The sequence below is a fragment of the Petaurus breviceps genome, unplaced genomic scaffold (assembly GCF_028583685.1).
Source record: "Petaurus breviceps papuanus isolate PSGF00001 unplaced genomic scaffold, PetGlider_PUasm1.0 220, whole genome shotgun sequence".
Taxonomy (NCBI): domain Eukaryota; kingdom Metazoa; phylum Chordata; class Mammalia; order Diprotodontia; family Petauridae; genus Petaurus; species Petaurus breviceps.
Window position 1 is genome coordinate 4,913,899 of NW_027185876.1, and position 20,052 is coordinate 4,933,950.

The 20,052-nt window shown below is 43.3% G+C and overlaps 1 protein-coding gene across 1 annotated transcript in view; it reads right to left on the reverse strand.

Annotated features, from left to right (window-relative positions):
• The window catches only part of DNAI3 (dynein axonemal intermediate chain 3), a 77,081-nt gene that overhangs the window by 7,079 nt on the left and 49,950 nt on the right, over window positions 1-20,052 (reverse strand). The window contains exons 15-19 of the mRNA XM_069094521.1: window positions 18,262-18,389; window positions 15,470-15,533; window positions 6,984-7,114; window positions 5,127-5,331; window positions 277-368 (exon numbers count right to left, since the gene is read on the reverse strand). Of these exons, the coding sequence (XP_068950622.1) occupies window positions 277-368; window positions 5,127-5,331; window positions 6,984-7,114; window positions 15,470-15,533; window positions 18,262-18,389 (620 nt within the window). The remainder of the gene's footprint in view (window positions 1-276; window positions 369-5,126; window positions 5,332-6,983; window positions 7,115-15,469; window positions 15,534-18,261; window positions 18,390-20,052) is intronic.

Genomic DNA, 20,052 nt, shown 5'->3' on the forward strand with positions numbered 1-20,052 from the left:
CCTTTCACCCTGTCCCTCCTCAAGTGTTTTGCTTCTGACTATCCCCTCCCCTACTCTGCCCTCCCTTCTATCACTGCCCTCTCCAATCCTCTCCATTTTTTACATCTATGATCCTGTACTCTAGAATTTTCTGACTGTATAACCACACAACAGAGATGCTACCCATTGTTTCTAAACTTAGTAAGTACATAGCTAAAAGAACCCAAAGCAACTTTTTAAAAAATAATGCCTCCAAGATATCTAATCACCAAATCCCCAAAGCAAAATATTACCAACCTCATTGGATGAAGGGTGACTCAGTGTCCACGGAATCTCTAATATATGCAGGGTTCCATAATAATCAGCTATGGCTACAAATTGCTGCTTTGCTGAAAGATTTGTAAAAAGGGGAAAAGCTTAGCAAACAAAAAGTAATTTTAGAAGCTACACGTCCATGTGTTTCTGTTTTGCACTCTCCTCTGGGACTTCATGTTTCTACATGTGGTTGCATCGGTCATGGAGCCTTCATTGGGTTTTACAGCAGAGACCACATAGACATATGGAAGTCAGTTTTGCCAGTTTGGGGAAACAGAACAAAGATTCTAAACCTTTTGTCAGCCATCCCAAACCTTCCTCGAACCACGCTTTCCTTGTCTGTGCTTCTCTGTGAGCCTGCCATCCTGACTCAGTGGGTAGATAACAGACGTGCTCAAAGGGAAGGCTAACAAGGACATGTGGGAAGATTTTCAAAGAATGCTTCTAGAGGATATTTTAATTTGTAAGATTCAAAGGGAAAAATAAGCTTCCCATGATCCGGGGGAATTTCAAAGCAGCAAACAGACCCATTGCTTTCTCTCCTACAGAGCAATAGATTTTTTCCCCCTGAGATTTTAAAGTATAAACAAAACATCAGATGCTACTATAGAATTTTCATTTAAGAAAAAAAACCAACTCATCACATTTGTTGTTTTTTCCTTTTCTTCTCCATGGGAGCCTTCGTTCAAATCGATTGTACTCTTGTGATCGAAAAGTTAGGAAAATTAGGATTTGGGACTAATTAAAAGTAGCAAACACCTTGACCACATGTACTGTATAGCTTACCGATGACTGATCTGGAAAACATAAGGAAGTTGGTGTAATTCAGATAATTTCTACATCTAATCTTTCTGAGAGGGGAGTAGAGGAATGGAATAAAATAGAAGCCTATGTATCTCTGGGACAAAAGCAATACTGCAAACATGCTAAGAATTAGAGAACCTTGTAGAAATTCAGGCCACCCCTCCAAAGAAAGGGATACTATTTCTCTCCCAGGAATTATCTTTAATCTCTGAGAATAGTTTTTTTTGTTTTGTTTTGTTTTTTGAAGCGGGGAAGGCAGGGCAGTTGGGGTTAAGTGACTTGCCCAAGGTCATACGACTCGTTTCTGTGTTAAGTGTCTGAGGTCAAATTTGAACTCAGGTCCTCCTGACTCCAGGGCCAATGCTCTATTCACTGCGACTCCTAGATGCCCCTGAGAACATTTTAATGTATTTTTTTCCTTGCCCTGGGCAAGTTACTTATCCTCCTCCTTACTCTAGGCATTATAAATAGATATTATATGTGACTATATAATATAAATGTAAGTCTATAAATTGCAGAGAACAGGTCAGCTAGGTGGTGACAGGGAAGACAGGTGCAGTGGATAGAGTCTTGAAGACTTGAGTTCCAGTCCAGCCTCAGTTTTCTCATCTGTAAAGTGAGCAGGAGAAGAAGATGACAAACCACTCCAGTATCTTTGCCAAGAAAACCCCAAATGGGGTCATGGAGAGTCGTACATGACTGAAACAATTGAATAGCAGCCTGAGTTGTGGAGAGGGTGCTCAGCCACATTGGGAAAGGGAGTTTCCTCACCCTGGAGTTCCTTGTGGTTCAGTCTTCCAGCATTAGTTTAAAAAAAAATAAAAGAAACTTTATGCAGAATGCCCCCCAAATTATTTATCTGACTAATCAAAGTAACCGATAGGAGTTCAGTGCATAGACATAAAGATCAAAAGAGTGAAAAATGTGTTCTAGAGGGAAGGGAAGGCTAAAGAGACAGAATTACTTAGCCTAGAAAAGAAAGGCAGAGGATGTTCCTAACAGACACTGCCCATCCCCGGCTGGGGAGCCTGGGAAGGGTGCAACCCTGGTTCATTGTTTGCTGGGGTCCTGAGGCGTTCTGCTACGATTTACTAGCCTCAGCATCACAGAATGGGTTCGGATTAGGGCTTCTGTGCTGCTGCTTCTGTAGCAGAGAACTAGGACCCAAGAGACGTGAAGGGCGGGGGGTGTTTAGTCATGGAGAGAACAACTCAACTTAGAGTCCTGAAGAGGCGGATTCAAATTCTGCCTCAGACACAAATTCGTTCTAGGGCCCCAGGCAAGTCTATGACCTCTCTCTGCCATAGTTTCTTCACCTGTAAAATGCTCTATTGGGGCTGCACTTTGCAAACCTTTGTACCATCATGTACACCTCAGTAGGAAGCAGCCTGGAGAGGGACGTCACCTAACTGACGCTGATCTGCCCCAGGAGACCAGGCTTCACTACTGCAGTTCTCAATGGCAGCGAAACCTTGAGTCTAGTTGAAAAGAGAACAGAGAACAGTTCTTCATCCCTGATTCACCCCCAACTCTGTGACTTTGGGAATTTCCACATCTGTCAGCTGCTTCTGGAAACAGGTGCAGATGGGGAAATGATTTCAGGATAGCCTGGTGCGTGGTGTCTGTTTGCTGACTGGGGTTAGGGATTGGCAGACTAGTAGCCTGGCGGCTTCTGCCTGGGACATGCAAAGCCTTGGCCTGGATGCCAACAAGAGGGACACTCTGTGTCAGTGGTGAGCAGCCCAAAGAGTAGTGTCGGGCTTCACTGGGGGCTCTATGAGAAGCACAATGTCCTCGCCAAGAACAGCAATGCTCTGTAGACCCCGTCTGAAACATGGAGGTCACTCCTCATTGGCCAGACCCCAGGAGGGCCTTGGACACACCTGCAGCATTGTCTTGCGGAAGGAAACAAGAATGATGAAGGGACTTGAAGCTGTGTCGTAGGAAGATTGGTTGAAGAGTCTAGTAATGTTTGGTCTAGGGTAAGGAGATGTGGGGTTGGGGGGCACCATTTCTGTCCTCAAGTACTCAAATCACAGTTACATCATTTGGCAGTGATGTTAGCCAGCTGCCCTCTAGTGCCAGGGGCAAGACCTCCAGTGCTTTTCACCATTGGGCAACAAAGACTGGCTTCAGTTCAAGGAAAAATTTCCTGATCAGCCGATCCACAAGAAATTATTAAGCGCCTGCTGTGTACCAGGCAGTGTGCTAGATGCTGGGGATACAAGGACATAGATGACATAGCCTTTGCCCTAAAAGAACTTAGACTCAGGGAAGTCACCGTGCATATAAGGGGAGATACCAGTAGCTGGGGGAAGTGGGAATGACCTCTAGGTGGTGATACATGAGTGGAGTCTTGGAAGGAAACCAGGTGATCTAAGAGACAGGGGAGAGGTGAGTCTTTCTAGTCAGGAGCGACTCTCAGTGGAAAGGCTGGCAGGTAGGAGATGGAGCTACATGTTTGAGCGGCTGCAGGGAGGCCGGCATGAGGGGATTGTGGATCGTAGGAAGGGAAGTAAAGAGGAGGAAGGGGCCAGATCATAAACAGTTTTAAATATTTGATCTGGGAGATGACAGTAATAGTAAACCAGAGTTTACTTAGTAAAGAGAAAAGAGTCAGATCTGCACTTTTGGAGAATCCCTTTGATGGCTGAATGGAGGGTAGGCTGGAGTGGGGAGGCACGTGAGATACCACTTGGCTGGCAGGGGCAGTAGTCCTGGTGAATGGTGATGAGGATGTCCATTGTGGGGGGAGGGGATGCCTGGGTGAGTGTGAGAGACAGCAGGATTTGGCATCTGATAGAATTTGTGGGGTGAATGAAAGTGAGGAGGGTGAGATTAAGATTGTAAACTTGGTGGCTGGAAAGTATGGTGGAGCCTGGGACAGATCAGGGGACAAGTGGTGCAGTGGGCCACCTGTCACCGGAAATGTTCAAGGAGAAGCCAGGTAAGGGGATTCATTTCAGACCGAGTGAAGGCTCTTTAAGGTTCCTTCCAGCCTTAAGACAAGTAGGTCTAAAATGGGACAAATAACTTCTGCCCTTCCTCAAAGACTGGCTGTGAAGGTCAAATGCGCCTCTCATGTAAAAGCTCTTTGAACAGGTACAGAGCACAATAGAAATGTGCAGGAGGGCTAGCCACAGCTGGTCCCACACTCACCCTTTCCATTCAAGAGTCTGCATCAGGCTGGGGGCCAGGAAAGAAGGCGGCTGCCATAGTTTGGAGACAAGTGAATTGGGCAAAGTACTCCCTAGGCTTCTTCGTTTTGTGCATTTCAAGGCCTGAGTCATTCACATTCAGGGAGGAGGGAGCCATCTTTCACACTCACCTTCCAGAATGGATGGGAAAGTCACAATGCTTAGCTCATCACGGGAGGGATTTAGGTTGGGTAATTTTCTAACACTGGAGACTTGTCAAACCTCGGAATGTGTTGTGGAGGGAGGCTGTGGCATTTCCTTGTCTGGAAGTCTTTAAAAACAGATGAGTTTTTAATCTGTTAGGGATGGATCATATGACTTCCTGTAGGAAGGGACAGAAGACCATTTTACAGCCTCTTCCTACATTATGATGAAGTAAGATCACTTTAAAACACCCTTGTTAATAGGTTAACAAGGAGTGCCGGCCCAATGGAAAGTTTATTGAACTTGAAATCAGGAAATGAGTCCAAATCCCTGCCCCATGCTGTGTGAGCAAGGACTAGTCATTTGCCTTCAGTCTCCTCATTGGTAGAATAAAGCTGAGATACCTGCACTTGTTGTAAGCCTTCATTGGGACAGGGACAGACACCAGACCTGTGATTAGCCTTAAAAGGGGCCCAAAGCCCTAGGAGGTCAAAGTGACCCGCCAAGACTCCCAGAGCCAGTAGGCATCAGAAGCAGTACTTCACCCGTGGTCCTGCTGGCTTTGAGACTGACCCTCTGACCGTTGCACCCTATTGCTTCTCACTTTGTCAACCCCTAATGCCAGCTATTATTTATTTATAAAGAGCAAGATGAGCTTGGGTTGTCTCTTTTTCAGAGTTAACCTACTGGAGAATATCCACGGTTTGATGTACATGATTGAGGTTATGCATATGTTTTGTGTCTGGGCAGGCTCGTGGGTTTTCTCCAGCAGGTCCCAAACATCAATGTATCCGTCTTCTTTGCCGACAAAGAAGACTCCTGGCCTTGTCAAGGACCAGTGTCCGGCTGTGTACCTTCTTGTTGAGCAGGATGACTGGAGGAGTGGTCCTTGCTGAAAAGAAAGAGACAAAACCCCACGTAAATACTAAGAGAAGCTTCGAGCTTTTGCTTTTGTCAGATGTAATAAATGATGATTTTGAATGGCAGATCTAAAGTTTTCTTGAAGATTCTACAAGTGAAGTCTTAAATTTTGATTTGGGACCATTCAACAAGAGTTCATTATGACCATTATCATATGCTCTTAATATTCTCCTCTGACGTCCTTCCTCAGGGTTCAGTTTAATAAAGAAATGCAGGGTTTGATTCTTCGTTTTCTGGGCTCTGATTCCTTATTCTGATCTCAGCCTTCCTAACGGAATGGAATGGAAGCTCGAGCCTTCCTGACCCTGGGAATTCCTGAGCACTGGGAATGCTGAAAGACAAGCAAGCCAGCCCCTGCTCTCAGAGTTCACACTTTAATGGGGGCACACAACCCATGACTGGCCTTATCCATCCAAAATTGACAAACAGGAGTCAGAAGGGGTTCAGCTGCTACTGGAATCTCCACTCAGCCCCCGTAGTCAGCACCAGAGGGTGAAAACTCTTCGGTCAATCCTCATGGAAGCTAACCGCTGCTCACCCTCACCAGACCCAGGCCAAAGTCAGGGAACAAGTCTCCAAGTGCAAAGTAGCCAAGAATTGCCATGGGGTTCATAAATACTATTTGTGACCAGTTTGGCCGCCCTCCCTTAGGAGATCCTTCTCTTTCTTCCCCTCCATAACAAACGCGATAGTTGGAATATCACTTAGGATCTTTCCTCAAGAGAAGTGTGTCAGGACCCACCCACCTTTCTGCTTCCTCAGCCTGCTCTCCAGCCAGCTGTACCCACCTGAAATAATGAAGGCCTGGGATTGGCCAATGCCCCAGAAAGGACCATATATGAGCCAGGTTCCTGAGACTGAAGATCAGCTGGCTTCAAGGTTTCTTTGGGGTGGGGACTCTGGCCTTGCCTTGTTTCCCTTAGTTCTCTTGCCCAAGCATGTTTGCTCTGATCTCTGGTATTCCCTGCTTCTGGAGCCTGCCTGGCACTTTCATCTCCTCCTTGCCCTTCTCTCTACTCTGTCCCTAGCTTGTCTGTACCTTGTGCTTGTCTGTGTATTTCTGTGTTGTTTTCTCTGTTAGAATAAAAGCTCCTCGAGGGCAAGGACTATTTCTGTTCTTTTTCTTTCTTCATATTCCACAGTGTCTGACATTTAATGCTTGTTGACTGATGAATTGATTGATATGGTACCAGACTGATCTTGCTATCCCTGGTCCCAGTGCTGACAAAGAGGCTAATGGCAATGTTCCTAGTGGGGATGGGAGACCGGAGGCAAGGGGTGCAAAAGCCAGCCAAATCTCTCACAAAGCCTCAAGGAAGAAAGTCCAGAGTCTCAGAGAATAAGCAGGCCAGTTAGATTGTAAAGTGGGAATTCTGAATGTTGTTTTGTTCCACCTAGATGAGAAATTTATAAAAGTAGTTCTAAGGAGATAAAAGGAGGAGTTGTTTTGAAAAGCTCTGGATGGATCTGCTTGCAATCTGTGGCCCTGGCCATCTGCTGCCGTTTCCATAAGTTGTGCCCCACAGGCGCTATGATGTGAGAGCAGCTCGTGTATTGTTCTTTCTCAATAACCAGGGACAACACACCCACAGTTTTTGCTCAGCCATTATGCACATAACTTACAGGAACACCTTCTTTCCATATGGCCACATTCCAGCCCCCAATGGTGAGGACTATGTCCTGGTAAAAAGGGGATCTCTGGACAGTGTGAATGCTTCCATCGTGGACCAAGTATCGGTTTGACGGCTTGCTACCTGTTAAGAGTGGAAAGGTCATTTCCTGCCTGTAAGAAGGCTAGACAGTTACCAGTGAAGACAAGAAGGGTCAGAGAGCAGGATTCTGGTTTGGGGGAGTGGGGAGAAGATGAGAAGAGATAAACTCAGCCCCTTGGGACCAGGGGGAGCAGGGTGGTAGAATGGAAACAACACAGGCTTGGAGGAGGGACACTGGGTTTGCATTCCCATGCCAACCTAGCAAATCACTTCCCCTTCTTGGGCTGCAGTTTCCTCATCTGTAAAATGAGGGGATTGGACTCCATGATTTCTGCAGTTCCTTCCAGTGCTAACTCCCAAGAACAATCTCTTTGAATAGAGATTTGTAGCTCCTGAGAGAATTCTGAAGATTGATAAATTACCTTATGAATTAGAACGTGGTCAGTTTAGTCTAGGTTCACAAAGGAAGCCATTGCCCCTTGCTGGGTGGATGAGAAGCCTTAATATTTATTGAATGATTTCATAATTGGTAAACATCTTGGGAAATGGCCTAAGAAAGTTTTCTTAAGGTCCCCATTTCTATATTCATTCAACAAACATTAAGTCTTCCTATTCACCTACTATAGGTTATGAAAATAAATCAAAATCAACTGTATCTGTTCACTTCAAAGCACTTAAAAGAATTTTTTTTTGTTTTTTTTGCTTTTTGGAGGGGAGAGGGCAGGGCAGTTGGGATTAAGTGACTTGCCCAAGATCTCACAGCTAGTAAGTATGTGTCAAGTATCTGAGGTCACATTTGAACTCAGGTCCTCCTGACTCCAGGCAGTCCTCTATTCACTGCGCCATCTAGCCACCCCATCACTTAAAAGAATTCTGAGCCTCATCATGTTGTTTGAACAAAGACCTTTACATCGCCCCTTCCACATAGAATCCTTATTTTCCATCAATGTGCTTCCTCTGCTAGGAAGACTGCCCCATTTCCACAGCCCTCGGTGATCTCTCTGTCTGTCTTGCATATATCATACTTAGTTCTGTACCTGTCACATCCCCCAGCAGAATGGAAACTGCCTGAGGCTAGGGGATATTTCTTTTCTCATCTCTTTATCCCCAGAGCCTAGCCTGGAGCCGGGCACATGGTCAACACTTTGTAAAAGTTGATTGAATCTGACTGACCCCATCTATGGGTCCTGGACAGTTTCCTCTTTGCCCAGACACAGGGCGAGCTGCTAATTAAGTAGGGAATGATTGACTGAATTTAAGTAAGGTATACATGTAGCTTTACTGGGTTAATACAGAACACCGAAGGAAAGAAGGGGGCAGGTGGAAGGTTACTGTTCTCAGGTCTCCTTCCATTCTGAACCACCCTCAGCTTTCTGTTTTCTGCTGGTTGATATGTCAGAACAGTTTTCTTCTGTCTTCTGGCGCCCTTTGGTGGAGTTTTTTTGCACTGCAGCACTAGCCCAGATATTGCTACTTTGAATTATATTTTAAAACAAAATTTTCTTTTAAGAAACTCCTTGTTTCTCCCTGAAAAGATTGCAGTGGACCTTGGTAGTGGGATGGAGCTTCTCCTGATGATTGCCTTTACAAGAGGCCTCGGGATTTAGCCGGGATGCAACCACCCGAGTCTCTGGGATCCGAGGACCTTGGGTCAGATCCTGACTCTCTCTTACCTGAGTCTTGGGCATGTCAGTGAACCTCCCTGGCCTCTGCTTCTATATCCAGAAGATAACAGGGTTGGACTAGATGACTGATGGGCTCCCTCCCAGCTCTAAATCTCTAAGTCATCATATTTTAACACATTTTTATTCTAGTGAACCATTTTTTTTTTAACATTTTAAATTATAGCTGGAAGGGGGGCGTTGGATTGTAGTAGAGCCTTGGAGCATGCTGGGCCATAGGATGGCTTTTTCTTAGATGTGTGTTTTGAGCCATGATGCATCCAGAGGCTTCTGGTTATCGACCATGTGTCATCTCCCTGTAGTGGAGGCGGGCAGTGGAAAACTTCAGCCTGCTCTCTCTTCTTCCTCTTTTCTAAACCTGGGGCTCAGGACTCTGACAGATCTTCCTTGGCTTTCTGTGATTGAGGGAGGGAATGTCTTCTCTGCCTACCCTCTATTCCCCAGCTATGTATAAGTATCTGCGTTAATCTGGGTGGAGCGGGCTGACTTTCCTGCTTTTTTCCTTCCCTGAGCACAGGTGACCAAACATCAATCCTGAGAGCTGAGGGAAGGAAGGAAAAGAACTAAGCATTTAATAAGCACCTTGTCTCTCTTAGGCATTACTTGAAGCTCTTTTTATAAATATTGCTTCATTTGACCCTCACAACAACCCTGTAAGCCAGGTACTGTTATTATCCCCATTTTACAGCAGAGGAAACTAAGGCAAACAGAAGTGACTTGCCCAGAGTCACCTAGGCCAGAATTTAATCAGGTCTTCCTAATTCTAGACCCACTCTCTATCCACAAGCCGCTATGAATGACTAAGGGGCTGGCCAGAGATGGTCTTATTGAGCTTAGGGGCTGTGTTGGGAATTTTGTGAATTCAGTGGATGAGGCTAGCCAGAAAATTAGTTTGGATGATCTGCGGAGCAGCATATTCAAGGTAAAAGTCAAATGCCAGTTTGTGTTGTAAATTCTTGTCTATTGGTGCTTAGGATTCTTTTGTGTCTGAATAATGTCTTTTGTGGTAGAGGAAGTAAATGGCTGTTCTATGCCAAATCTCTTGTTGCTGAGAATGTCCAGTTCTTTGTGACCTCTTTTGGGGTTTTCTTGACAATGATACTGGAGTGGTTTGCCATTTCCTTCTCCAGCTCATTTTACAGATGAGGAAACTGAGGCAAACAGGGTTAAGTGACCTGCCCAGGGTCACACAGCTAGGAAGTGTCTGAGGCCAGATTTGAACTCGGGAAGATGAGTCTTCCTGACTCTACTCTCTCCATTGAACCACCTAGCTGCCCCTATACCTAATCTGCTTTGTACATTAAGTACCTTTCCAAAAGGGAACCTACTAATTCCTTTTGGGAAACCCAAGACATGAGCCAGACCTAAGCTTTGCTTCAAAGATTGTTCCCAGTTCAGAAAAGTGTCTTGGTGGATGGGAAAAATGCTCCCTGAGCCCCAGGCTCTTCACTGTAACATGAGGGCATGGGCCTGGATACCTCTGAAGTTCCTGCAGCTCTCAATCAGCGATCCCCAAACAAGAGCCGATGCTTGTAGAGCACTTTAAGGTTTTGCAAAGGGCTTTATGCAGGTTATCTCATTGGAACCTCACAGCCACTCTGGCAGGTAGGGGCTATTGTTATTCCTGTTTTACCTTTCAAGAACTGAGGCTGGGAGTGGAAAGGGGACCTGTCCAGGGCCACACTGCTGGTGTCTAAGGTGGGATTCAGACTCAGCTCTTCCTGTCTCCAAGTTAGCCTTCTCTCCCCTGGACCACCTGGGCTCCTTCATGGCTCTGAGATCACCTGGGAGCTTCTCAGGGCCTTTAAAAAGATTCTGGACCCTAACAGATTGCCTCTGTCAGGAGCTGCGCAATGGGGTTTGCAGCTTCCAGCCAGGTTCTGGTGGAACTGATGCCTCAGCTCAGCTGAAGGAGCCCAGAGGCCTGACGCTCTGTTTGAAGCTGTGGGTTGGCCCCTGTCAGCCCCGAAGCTGAAGCAGCAGCAGGATCAGCAGAGCTCAGGACACCCCATGGCCCCAGGGGAGAGTGGGGAGTGCTTGAGATCTGTGAGTCCCTGAGAGGCTGCTCGGCTGTGTGACCTTGAGCAAGTCAGTTCACCTGCAGAAGCCTGGGTTTCCTTACTTGTAAAATGCAGGGGTTAGAATAGATGCCCTCTCAGTTCCCATCCAGCTCTGAATCTCTGCTTCCTGATCCCCCTAGGAGGGAACGGGGCTGGGGGGAAGGCATTGCCCCAGCACTGCCTTTGGAGGTAGGAAGCCTTGGCAGGCTGGTTTGAGGGTGATTCTGCTTCTTGAGGGTGGGGGCTATTTGATTTATGTCTACGTGTCCCAGCACAATATCTGCTAGCATGGTAGGTACTTAATAAAGGCTTGATGTTTAAAAAAAGATGACCTCTAGAGGAAGGGAAGAAAATAAGTATTTATTATGCACCTACTGTGTGCTGTGTGCCCAGCTAAGCATTTTACTAATATTTCACTTGACCCTCACAACGCCCCTGCAAGACAAATGCTGCTATTATCTTCATTTTACAGTTGGGAAAACAGAGGTAAACAGATGTGAAGGGAGTTGCCCAGTGTTGTCTAGGCTAGGTCTGAATTCAAGTCTTCCTGACTCTAGGTCCATTCTGGGGGGGAGGGGGTGGCATATAAAGCACATAGTATAGGTAGAAACTGACTCCCCACTTTTGGCAGCCAGACTTCCCCAGGAATGAACCTGGTCCACGGGAGTCCAGAGTCCAGAGCTCCTTGGGGCGGGGAGAGCCAGTGGGTCAGTTAACTTCATACTCAAGTGGCTAAAAGTATAGCTCCCAAAAAGTCCTTCCCAACTTCCAAGCAGCCTCTTGGCCATGTCAAACTCATGGGCTTTACTGAAGTTGTAGAGTCTCTAAATTAAATTTAAATTTCTTTGTTTTGTCACTTAAACTATCAGATCAGCCCTCTTCATCACATGTAGCTCAATTGGTATCAACTGGAGGCTGACCTACCCTTTAAATTCATTTTTAGGAAAAAAAGGTTCTATCCTTTTTTTTTCTTCTTTTTCGAGGGGAGAAGATAGGGCAGTTGGAGTTTAGTGACATGCCCAAGGTCACATGGCTAGTTTTTTTTGTGTGTGTATGTTAAATGTCTGAGGCTGGATTTGAACTGAGGTCCTCCTGTCTCCAGGGCCAGTGCTGTATTCATTGTGCCACCTAGCCTCCCCAAAAGGTTCTATTCTTAAGGAGTCAGGAAGACCTGAGTTCAAATCTAGCCTCAGGCACTTACTATCTGTGTGATCCTGGGCAAGTCACTTAACCTCTGTTGGACTTAGTTTCCTTATCTGTCAAGAGGATATAATAATAGTACCTAACTTCCAGGGTAGTTGTGAGGATCAAATGAGATATAATTATAAAGCACTTAGCACAATGTGGCACAAAATAAGCACCATATAAATATTAGTGATTGTAGTAGTAGTAGTAACAGCAGCAGCAGCAATAGTAGTAGTGTGTGTATGTGTGTATATATATGAGTGTGCCCGAGGAATTGAGGGAGCTGCTTTGTCAATATGAATTTTTAAAAGGAACGTTCCTTTATGATGCTTTCCTCTTTAATACATGCATGAGATGAGATGGGGAAGAAGCTTCTGCATTAGTGGAGAATGTTCTGTCCTCGATGAAGTCCTGGACCCATAAACGTACAAAGGGATAAAAAGGGCTAACCTGCGGGCACTGGTGGGGGCGCCCAGTTTCATCATTCTTTGCTTCTGCGTTGTACTGATATCATCAGTGCTTCAGCCATGGGATAAGGACAGAACCAGCAGGATGTGTGGTGATAGGGGGCTGGCCAGGAAGACCTGTGTGTAAGTCCCCCCTCTGACACAGGCAGGTAGTGTGACTCTGGGTAAGTCTCTCAGCCCCTCAGTGCCAGGGTCCACTCTTCCAGTTACAGAGATGTTGCCCATGGAATTGCTAGTCCTAACCTCATCCCTCAGTCCATTGCCTTTCCTCCTGTATCTGCCTGTTCCCCTTGATGGTCACTGCCCAACTCTGGTGCCAGCCTTGATTATGGCCAGCCCAGACTTGGCAGACAGCTTCATGTTAGGTCTCCCCACCTCCATTCTTTTCTCCTTTTTACTGCCTGTCGTGCTACAAACTCCAGGGTCAGTTTCTTATTTAAACTTCATATTTTCCCCAATGCCCAGCCCAGCACTCTGCAGAAGCCAGTGATTCATAAAATGGTTGTTAAATGAATAAATCTGTTCTTCCCACTGAACGAAGATTTTGTAGTGTTAAGTCCTCACAATTCTTCCAGGGCTTCCTATTGAATAACCTTAGTCTCTTTTTCTAGCCCACCTGCCTCCCCATCCCACCTTCTGCAAGAGGCCTTGCTGCGAGCCCCCACCCTCAGGGTCTTCTCTTTGAGATTACTTCCCATTCACCCGTCTGTCTCTCATGTCCGGCGCTGTATGCATGTCGTCTCCCCCAGTTCCTTGCCTTTCTTCACATCCCAGTTCTTATAGCACAGTGCCTGGCCCAGAGTAAGAGCTGAATAAATGCTCGTTGTGACTGACCTACTGAACTCCCACCAATCCTTTGAGGCCCAGATTGATTGCTGCCTGTTCCTGGAAGCCCTGATCTTGTCCCTCCCTCCCTGCCCTGAATCAGTGTGGATCTTTCCGCCATCATACTTGAAATTTGGCTTGCACTCCTTATACAGTTACCATGTTGTGTTATTGTTCCTTGTGTAGACATAGTCTATTGCTCTTTGATTGTCTGGTGGACAGCCCCCGTTTTTGTTTGTTCTCAGAACCTCTGCTGGGTGGATACTTTACAGGGGACACTTAATACGTGTTCATTGAATGAATTAAATTAATGATAGACATCTTGGAAGAGGTTCTAAATAAGTTTTGTTTAGCTTTGTTCCCTTGTCTCCCCTATAGCTAGAGACAAACTGGGAAGGGCATAAAGCTTCCTTTGTGAACCAAAACTAAATTGATCTTCCTCCACGATTCATAAACTGGTTCCATCAATAGTGTTCCATGATGGCAGGGACTTAATTAACCTCTTTCATCCCCACCTGGCAAGGGCCTCTCCTGACGGGTGGCAAGTGGTGTTGTCTTAATAGATTGTTGTCATTTATCACAGTGCTGGGAGATGAGTTCATAAAGAAAGCTATTTCCTGTTTGTTCTTTTTTGAAATCAGTGTAGTAAGCACCAGAAAAACAGTGCTGCGTGGCATATCAATGAAGGAGTGGTTGTACAGAGACAAAGAACCTGGGCCTTTAACACAGACATTACCCAAAATGCCTGTGTGACTGGCATTCAGATACTTGAAAATCAGGTAAAATGAAGTGATATTTGTAAAGCGCTTTGCAAACTTTAAAGTGCTGTAGAAATGCTTCTGTTCAGTCATTTCAGTCCTGGTTTTCTTGGCAAAGATACTGGAGTGGTTTTCCGTTTCCTTCTCCAGCTTATTTTAAAGACAAGGAAACTGAGGCAAATAGGGTTAAGTGACTTGCCCGGGGTCACCCAGCTAATAAGTATTTGGGGCTGAATTTGAATTCATGGTGATGAGTCTTCCTGATTCTAAGCCCAGGGCTAGATGCCACCTAGATGCCCTCAGATAAATGCTAGCTATCATCATCATCATTACCACCACCACCATCACCACCCTGAGTCTTTTTTTCCAGGCAAATCATCCCTACTTCTTTCAAATGATCTTCATTTTATGTGATCTCCACAACCTTCACCATCTCCTGACTGCTCTATTCTGCTCTGCACAAGCTCCAGCTTGCCAAAGTTCTTCCTAAAACATGGCACTGAGAATAGAAAAGAATGTGGCAGACACAGGCTAACCACAAGGACTCTGTCCCCCCTGGTCTCAGATACTAGGCCTCTCTGAATACAGCCTAAGATTTCTTCAGCTTTCTTGGCTGCCACCTCAGACATTTGCTCATAGTGCTCAAATCCCCAGATCTTTTTTCAGACAAACCATGGTCTAGCCACACTCCCACAACTTGTTTGGGTGAAGTTGATTTTTTGAACTCATGGATGCAGTTTGACATTTATCTCTTACCAGATTTCTACTTATTAGATTTGACTTAATGATTTTGCATTTTGAAATTTTTGGATCCTGGTTTTGTCAATCCAAGTGTTGGCCATGCCTTCCAGTTGGGGTCATCTACAGATCTGATGAGCCCATCACCTATGCCTTTATCCAAATCATTGACACACACACATTAAATAGTACAGGGCTAAGCACAGATTCCACCCATACAGAGTTCAACCTACTATAAAGTAGGTGGTCTGTGAGAGTTGTTGTTGCCAGATTCATCACCTCACTGCTAATTAGGTGATGAGCTAAGTAGACCAAGATCATCCTTAAAGCCGCCCTAGCATGATGGGGCCTCCAGACTCTGATCCTTGAATCTGGGTTTTGCATTTGAGATCCAGGCATGCCTTGGCATCAGGAGGAAGCTCTCAAGGTGGAATTGGAATGGAAGCTGGGGCTAGTGGGACCACGTTTTTATATTGACCCGTCCAATCTATCTAGTTTGATTTTTTCACTGTTATTTTTTATAAACTGACAATGTCAGCCTATCATTTCCACGTTATACAGACACAGCTCTCATTCCTATAAGCAAGATCTCTTCAGAATTCACCGGTGCTTCTCAATTCCTCATCTAGAGGCTTGAGGCCAGTGGAGTAGTTTTATGAAGCAAGCAACCATTGCAACTTACTTATTAATCTTCCAGTATCATGATCTCGTTGCATTCTCCAGTCCGTGTATATCACTTCCCCATCCTAAAATGTCATATAAATCTCATAAGCATGATGACAACATAATGGAAAGATAAAACTCTTTAGTAAACGCTCTTTTGACTGTAATGACCATAATACCATCCCCCCCCAAGTGAATTTAATGGAAAAAGAATCAGATATTATTTAATGCCACTTAGAACCTCCCCAAATGGTTAACTGGATTTTTTATTATTCAACAAGTTTTCATATATATATGTGTGTATATTATATATATATATATACATACACACATATATGTATATCCATTATCCAGGTGATACATTCAAAAATTAAGCAACCCCCCAAATTTATGCTTGGATCTCTAGGCAATTCAGTTAATTGGGCAGGTTGGTGGTTTTTTTTACCTTTGATCCAAATCCAGACAGTTGCCCCAATCTGCCACTCTACTTTTACCTGGCAGATAAGTCTCTTGACAAACAATGGCAAATTTCTGAATAAAGATGGAAAATTTTTCAACCTTAAAATACTACAGAAATATTAGCTCTTCTGATTTTCATTGTTCTTCTGGCTAAGAGGATTCTTGCTCAGGTATGTAGAAGATCTTGAAGGTCCCATCCAACTCTGATATTATGACACTAGGGTTCCCATGGAGGATTCTCTTGCCTTCTCTGTGCTATAGTTTCCTTGTCTCAAGGCAGTGTGGGATAGGGGATAGAGTGCTGGGCTTGATGCCAGGAAGAGCTGGGTTGAAATCCAACTCAGATACTTTCCTAGATATATGACGGAGGTCTCTTCCAGCTTTCAATGTATGGTCCCATGATATTACTTTGGCTGTAGTAATGTCCTTGTGGGGTGGTTGTGATGGTATGACAAAAATTATATACACCAGAAAGCACATTATGAATGTCAGCCCTGACTCGACTATCAACTAGCAATGTGATACTTATCTCCGTGACTCAGTTTCCCTTCTGTTAAATGAAGAAACTGGTTTAGAAATAATCTCCAAAACCAACATTCTGTAGATATATCTGTAGATATTCTAGTGATTGAAAGAATTTTTCAGTTTATACCAATGATCAATCCATTTCTCTGTAGTTTTTCAAAATGGGAGCAAGCTAATAAGTTTCAGTTAAATGGATTTCTCTAGTTTGGAGTTTAAAAAAAAAACCCAAAAATAAATAATTTTTTTTGAAACTTTAGGACAGGACTTAAAGCTTTTTTTATATGGAGGGCCAAGAATATTTAAGGAGATAACAAATTTAAAGCATAAACCAGAAGAGGAGAAAGTGATAGGTAATTGAGACAGCTAATGGTCAAGTAGATAGTGTGTAAGTCCTAGATTTGGGAAGATTTGAGTTAACTGGGTGACCTTGGGTGACTTAAACTCTGTCAATCTCAGTTTCCTCATAAGTAAAGTGGGGATAAAAAATAGTCCTTACTTCATAGGGTTGTTGTGAGAATCAAATTAGATAGCTTATGTAAAGTGTTTTACAAACCTTTAAAGTGCTATATAAATGCTATTAGACCTATTAATTAGATGAACTAGGTAAAGACTGTATCTTAGAACCCTATATGGGAGAGTTTCTTTTTGCTTCAGGTTTTAGCTGGAATCATTGCCAATCAAAGGTATTGATGAGTTGAGATGGTTCTGTATAGAAAGGCCAGGTCAGAATAATAATGATAATATTAATAATTATAATATTCAAACCCGCAACCCCTTTCCCCCCTCCCCCCAAGTAGTAAACAATTCACTATAGCATATGAGCAGAGGACAGGGGTTGTAAGAATTCCCATCAGTAACGAGAAAGCATGGAGGGCAAGGGCCATCATGCCATGTCCTTGCAGAGAACACACAGGATGTTCCTGTTTTATGACAGTACCAAGTAACAAGATGCAGGTTTGTCCTTGTACTAGAGAAGAAGGTGAAAAGCCTGGAGAAACATTTCACCACTGTCTGGGTCGTCATAGAGAATGGAGTGTTTTGGAAAGAACTGGAACAAAGAAGAAAAAAGATCAGAAGAGGCCTAGGAGAATCCTCACTTCCTTTAGGAGGTATGAGGCTAGAAAAATGGGGCACAAGGAAGGAAGGATCATGGCATGTTTGGAACCAAACAACTGATTTGAGGTTTTTCCCTTAAAGCAGAGGGCCAGGACTCTCAAGAGGAGGAAGCAGCCTCTTATGCTTCAGGAAAAGATGGTGATGAGGATCCACAGGAACCATTAGGAGAAAGGCTATCTAATAATATTTGGAGGAAAACTCCAACTCATCTGTAAAATGATAGTCATAGGCATCTGTGAAATGGGTTTCCTCATTTGTTAAATGGGGATAGTAATAGTAGATAATATTTGTAAAGCAAAGCTTAAAGGACTGTATAAATGCTAGTTATTATTGTTGTTATTATCATTATTGATTTTTTTCCTGCATTTGTGTCTCTTCTCTTGGGTTAGTTCAGCTCATTGAGGGCAAGAACCATGCCTTAGACTTGGCACAAGTAGCTGGCACAGTGCCGTGAATGTGGTGGGTGCTCAGTAAAGAAAGCATTTGATGACCGGTCAAGAAACTTGGTTTCGGCAGTAAATGACCTATTTTATGATTCTTTTTTTATGTTCACAAAAGAAACCTTGGACTAGAGAGAACGATATAGCAGGTTAAAAAAAGTTTCCAAAGAAGTGAGATACACTTAAAATATCCGAAGTTCATAGGTATGAAATTATAAAATGTACTCTAGTTGGTGGGCTCTTCTTCTAACAGAATTCTATTTCAGCTTACCAGTGTTCCAACAAAAAACATCGTGTTATGATCCTCCATTGGCTTGAGGATTTTGGCCAAACCGTATTCTAAGTTGTGAAAGGGGTCATCTCCCGCAATCAGGGCTTTCTGCTGGAGTGTCTGGGCATCTTTCAGAAACAGATGGAAGAAACACATTTTTATAGTTAGAAAGACCAGTCACAAAAGAATGTTCTTTAAATTACCTTGTTTCTAACCAAGCACAAACCACCACAAAATGGAGCCCAGAAGCATTTGCTGTTCTGTGATAGGTCAGGACTCAGGGGTGGGTAACCAACCTGTGGCCTCCAGGCCCCATGTGGCCCTCTAGGTCCTCAAATGTGGCCCTTTGATGGAAACCAAACTTCAGAGAATCAACTGCACTTGAGGATCTAGAGGGCCACATGTGGCCTCGAGGCCATAGGTTCCCCACCCCTGGATCAGAATTTTCTAAGTCGACCATCATGTCATCAGCAAATACTTTTTGTTTAGCTTTATGTCTTTAATTTTTTCTCTTCTCTTTTTTGCTAGCTTTTCTAGGATGATGTCAAATAACACTGTGGAAAGGGACCATCCTTTCTTTATTCTAGAATTTATTGGAAAAGTATTTAGTGGTCTCCCAGTGCATAACAACTAGCTTTTGATTTAGATCAGGGTAAGGAAACTACAGCCTGTTTTTGTACCTGCTTAGAACTAAAAATGGTTTTACATTTTTAAATAAAGTGTTTTAAAGTGTAAAAAAAAAAATATTCTTCCCTCAGAGGCTGCACCAAAACAGGTGCCGGTCAGGTTGCTGACTCCTAATTTAGATATATACTGTTTATCATTTAAAAAGATCCTTCAGTGCCTATGCTTTTCAAAGCTTTTTAGCATAATTAAGTGTAGTACTTTGTCAAAGGCTCTTTCTGTGGTTTTGGATGCTGTTGTTTTGATTATAGTTAATTATATTGTTTTCCTAATGTTGAACCATCCTTGTATTCCTGCTATAAATCCAACTTGACCATATTGAATAATTTTTGGATATATCATTTTAAATTTTAGTTTCAATTTTTTCTGTAGATATTTATTGATGACATTTACCTCATCTTTTGTTTTTTTGCTTCATCCTTTCCTTGTTTAAGTATTAGGATTGTATTTATCTCATAAAAGGAGTTTGGTAGGGTGTGTTTTCCCATCACTTTCTGAGAAAAATTTGTATAGTATAGGTGTTAGTTGTTCTGCAAAAGTTTGATAGAATTCTATAAATCCTTCTGGACCAGCTTTTTCTTTTAAAGTAGCTCCTTTATTTTAACTAGTTCAATTGCTTTTCCTAGAATTGTATTTTTTAAGATTTCTGTTTTGTATTTCTGTTTATTTGGACATTTCATATTTTTGTAGATAATTCTTATTTCTTTTAAATCTCAGTTTTACTGGTTTATAACTACATTAAGTAGGTTCTGATCATTTTAAAATTATTTTCTGGTTATTGTGATTTAACCTATTCATTTTAAAATTTTGTCCTTTTGATTTTTTCTCCTCTGTTAAAAAGGTTAGGTTAGTTTAAGGTTTGCTTAAGGTTTCTCTTTTTAAAAAATAGTTTTTATGAACATCTAAATTATTTGATTTTGAATATTTGAAATCCTTTGGTCCTGGTGATTGTGTGTGTGTGTTTTACATAAGAGTCTGTCATTGACCTATTCAAATTCTTTTTTTGATGTCAGTTTTCTTTTTTTAGCTCATCTGTTTCTAGTTGTGTCATTTTGGGTTTTTTTTGCAAGTATTCATTTTTTTCTTGTTTTTGTTGGCATGTTAATT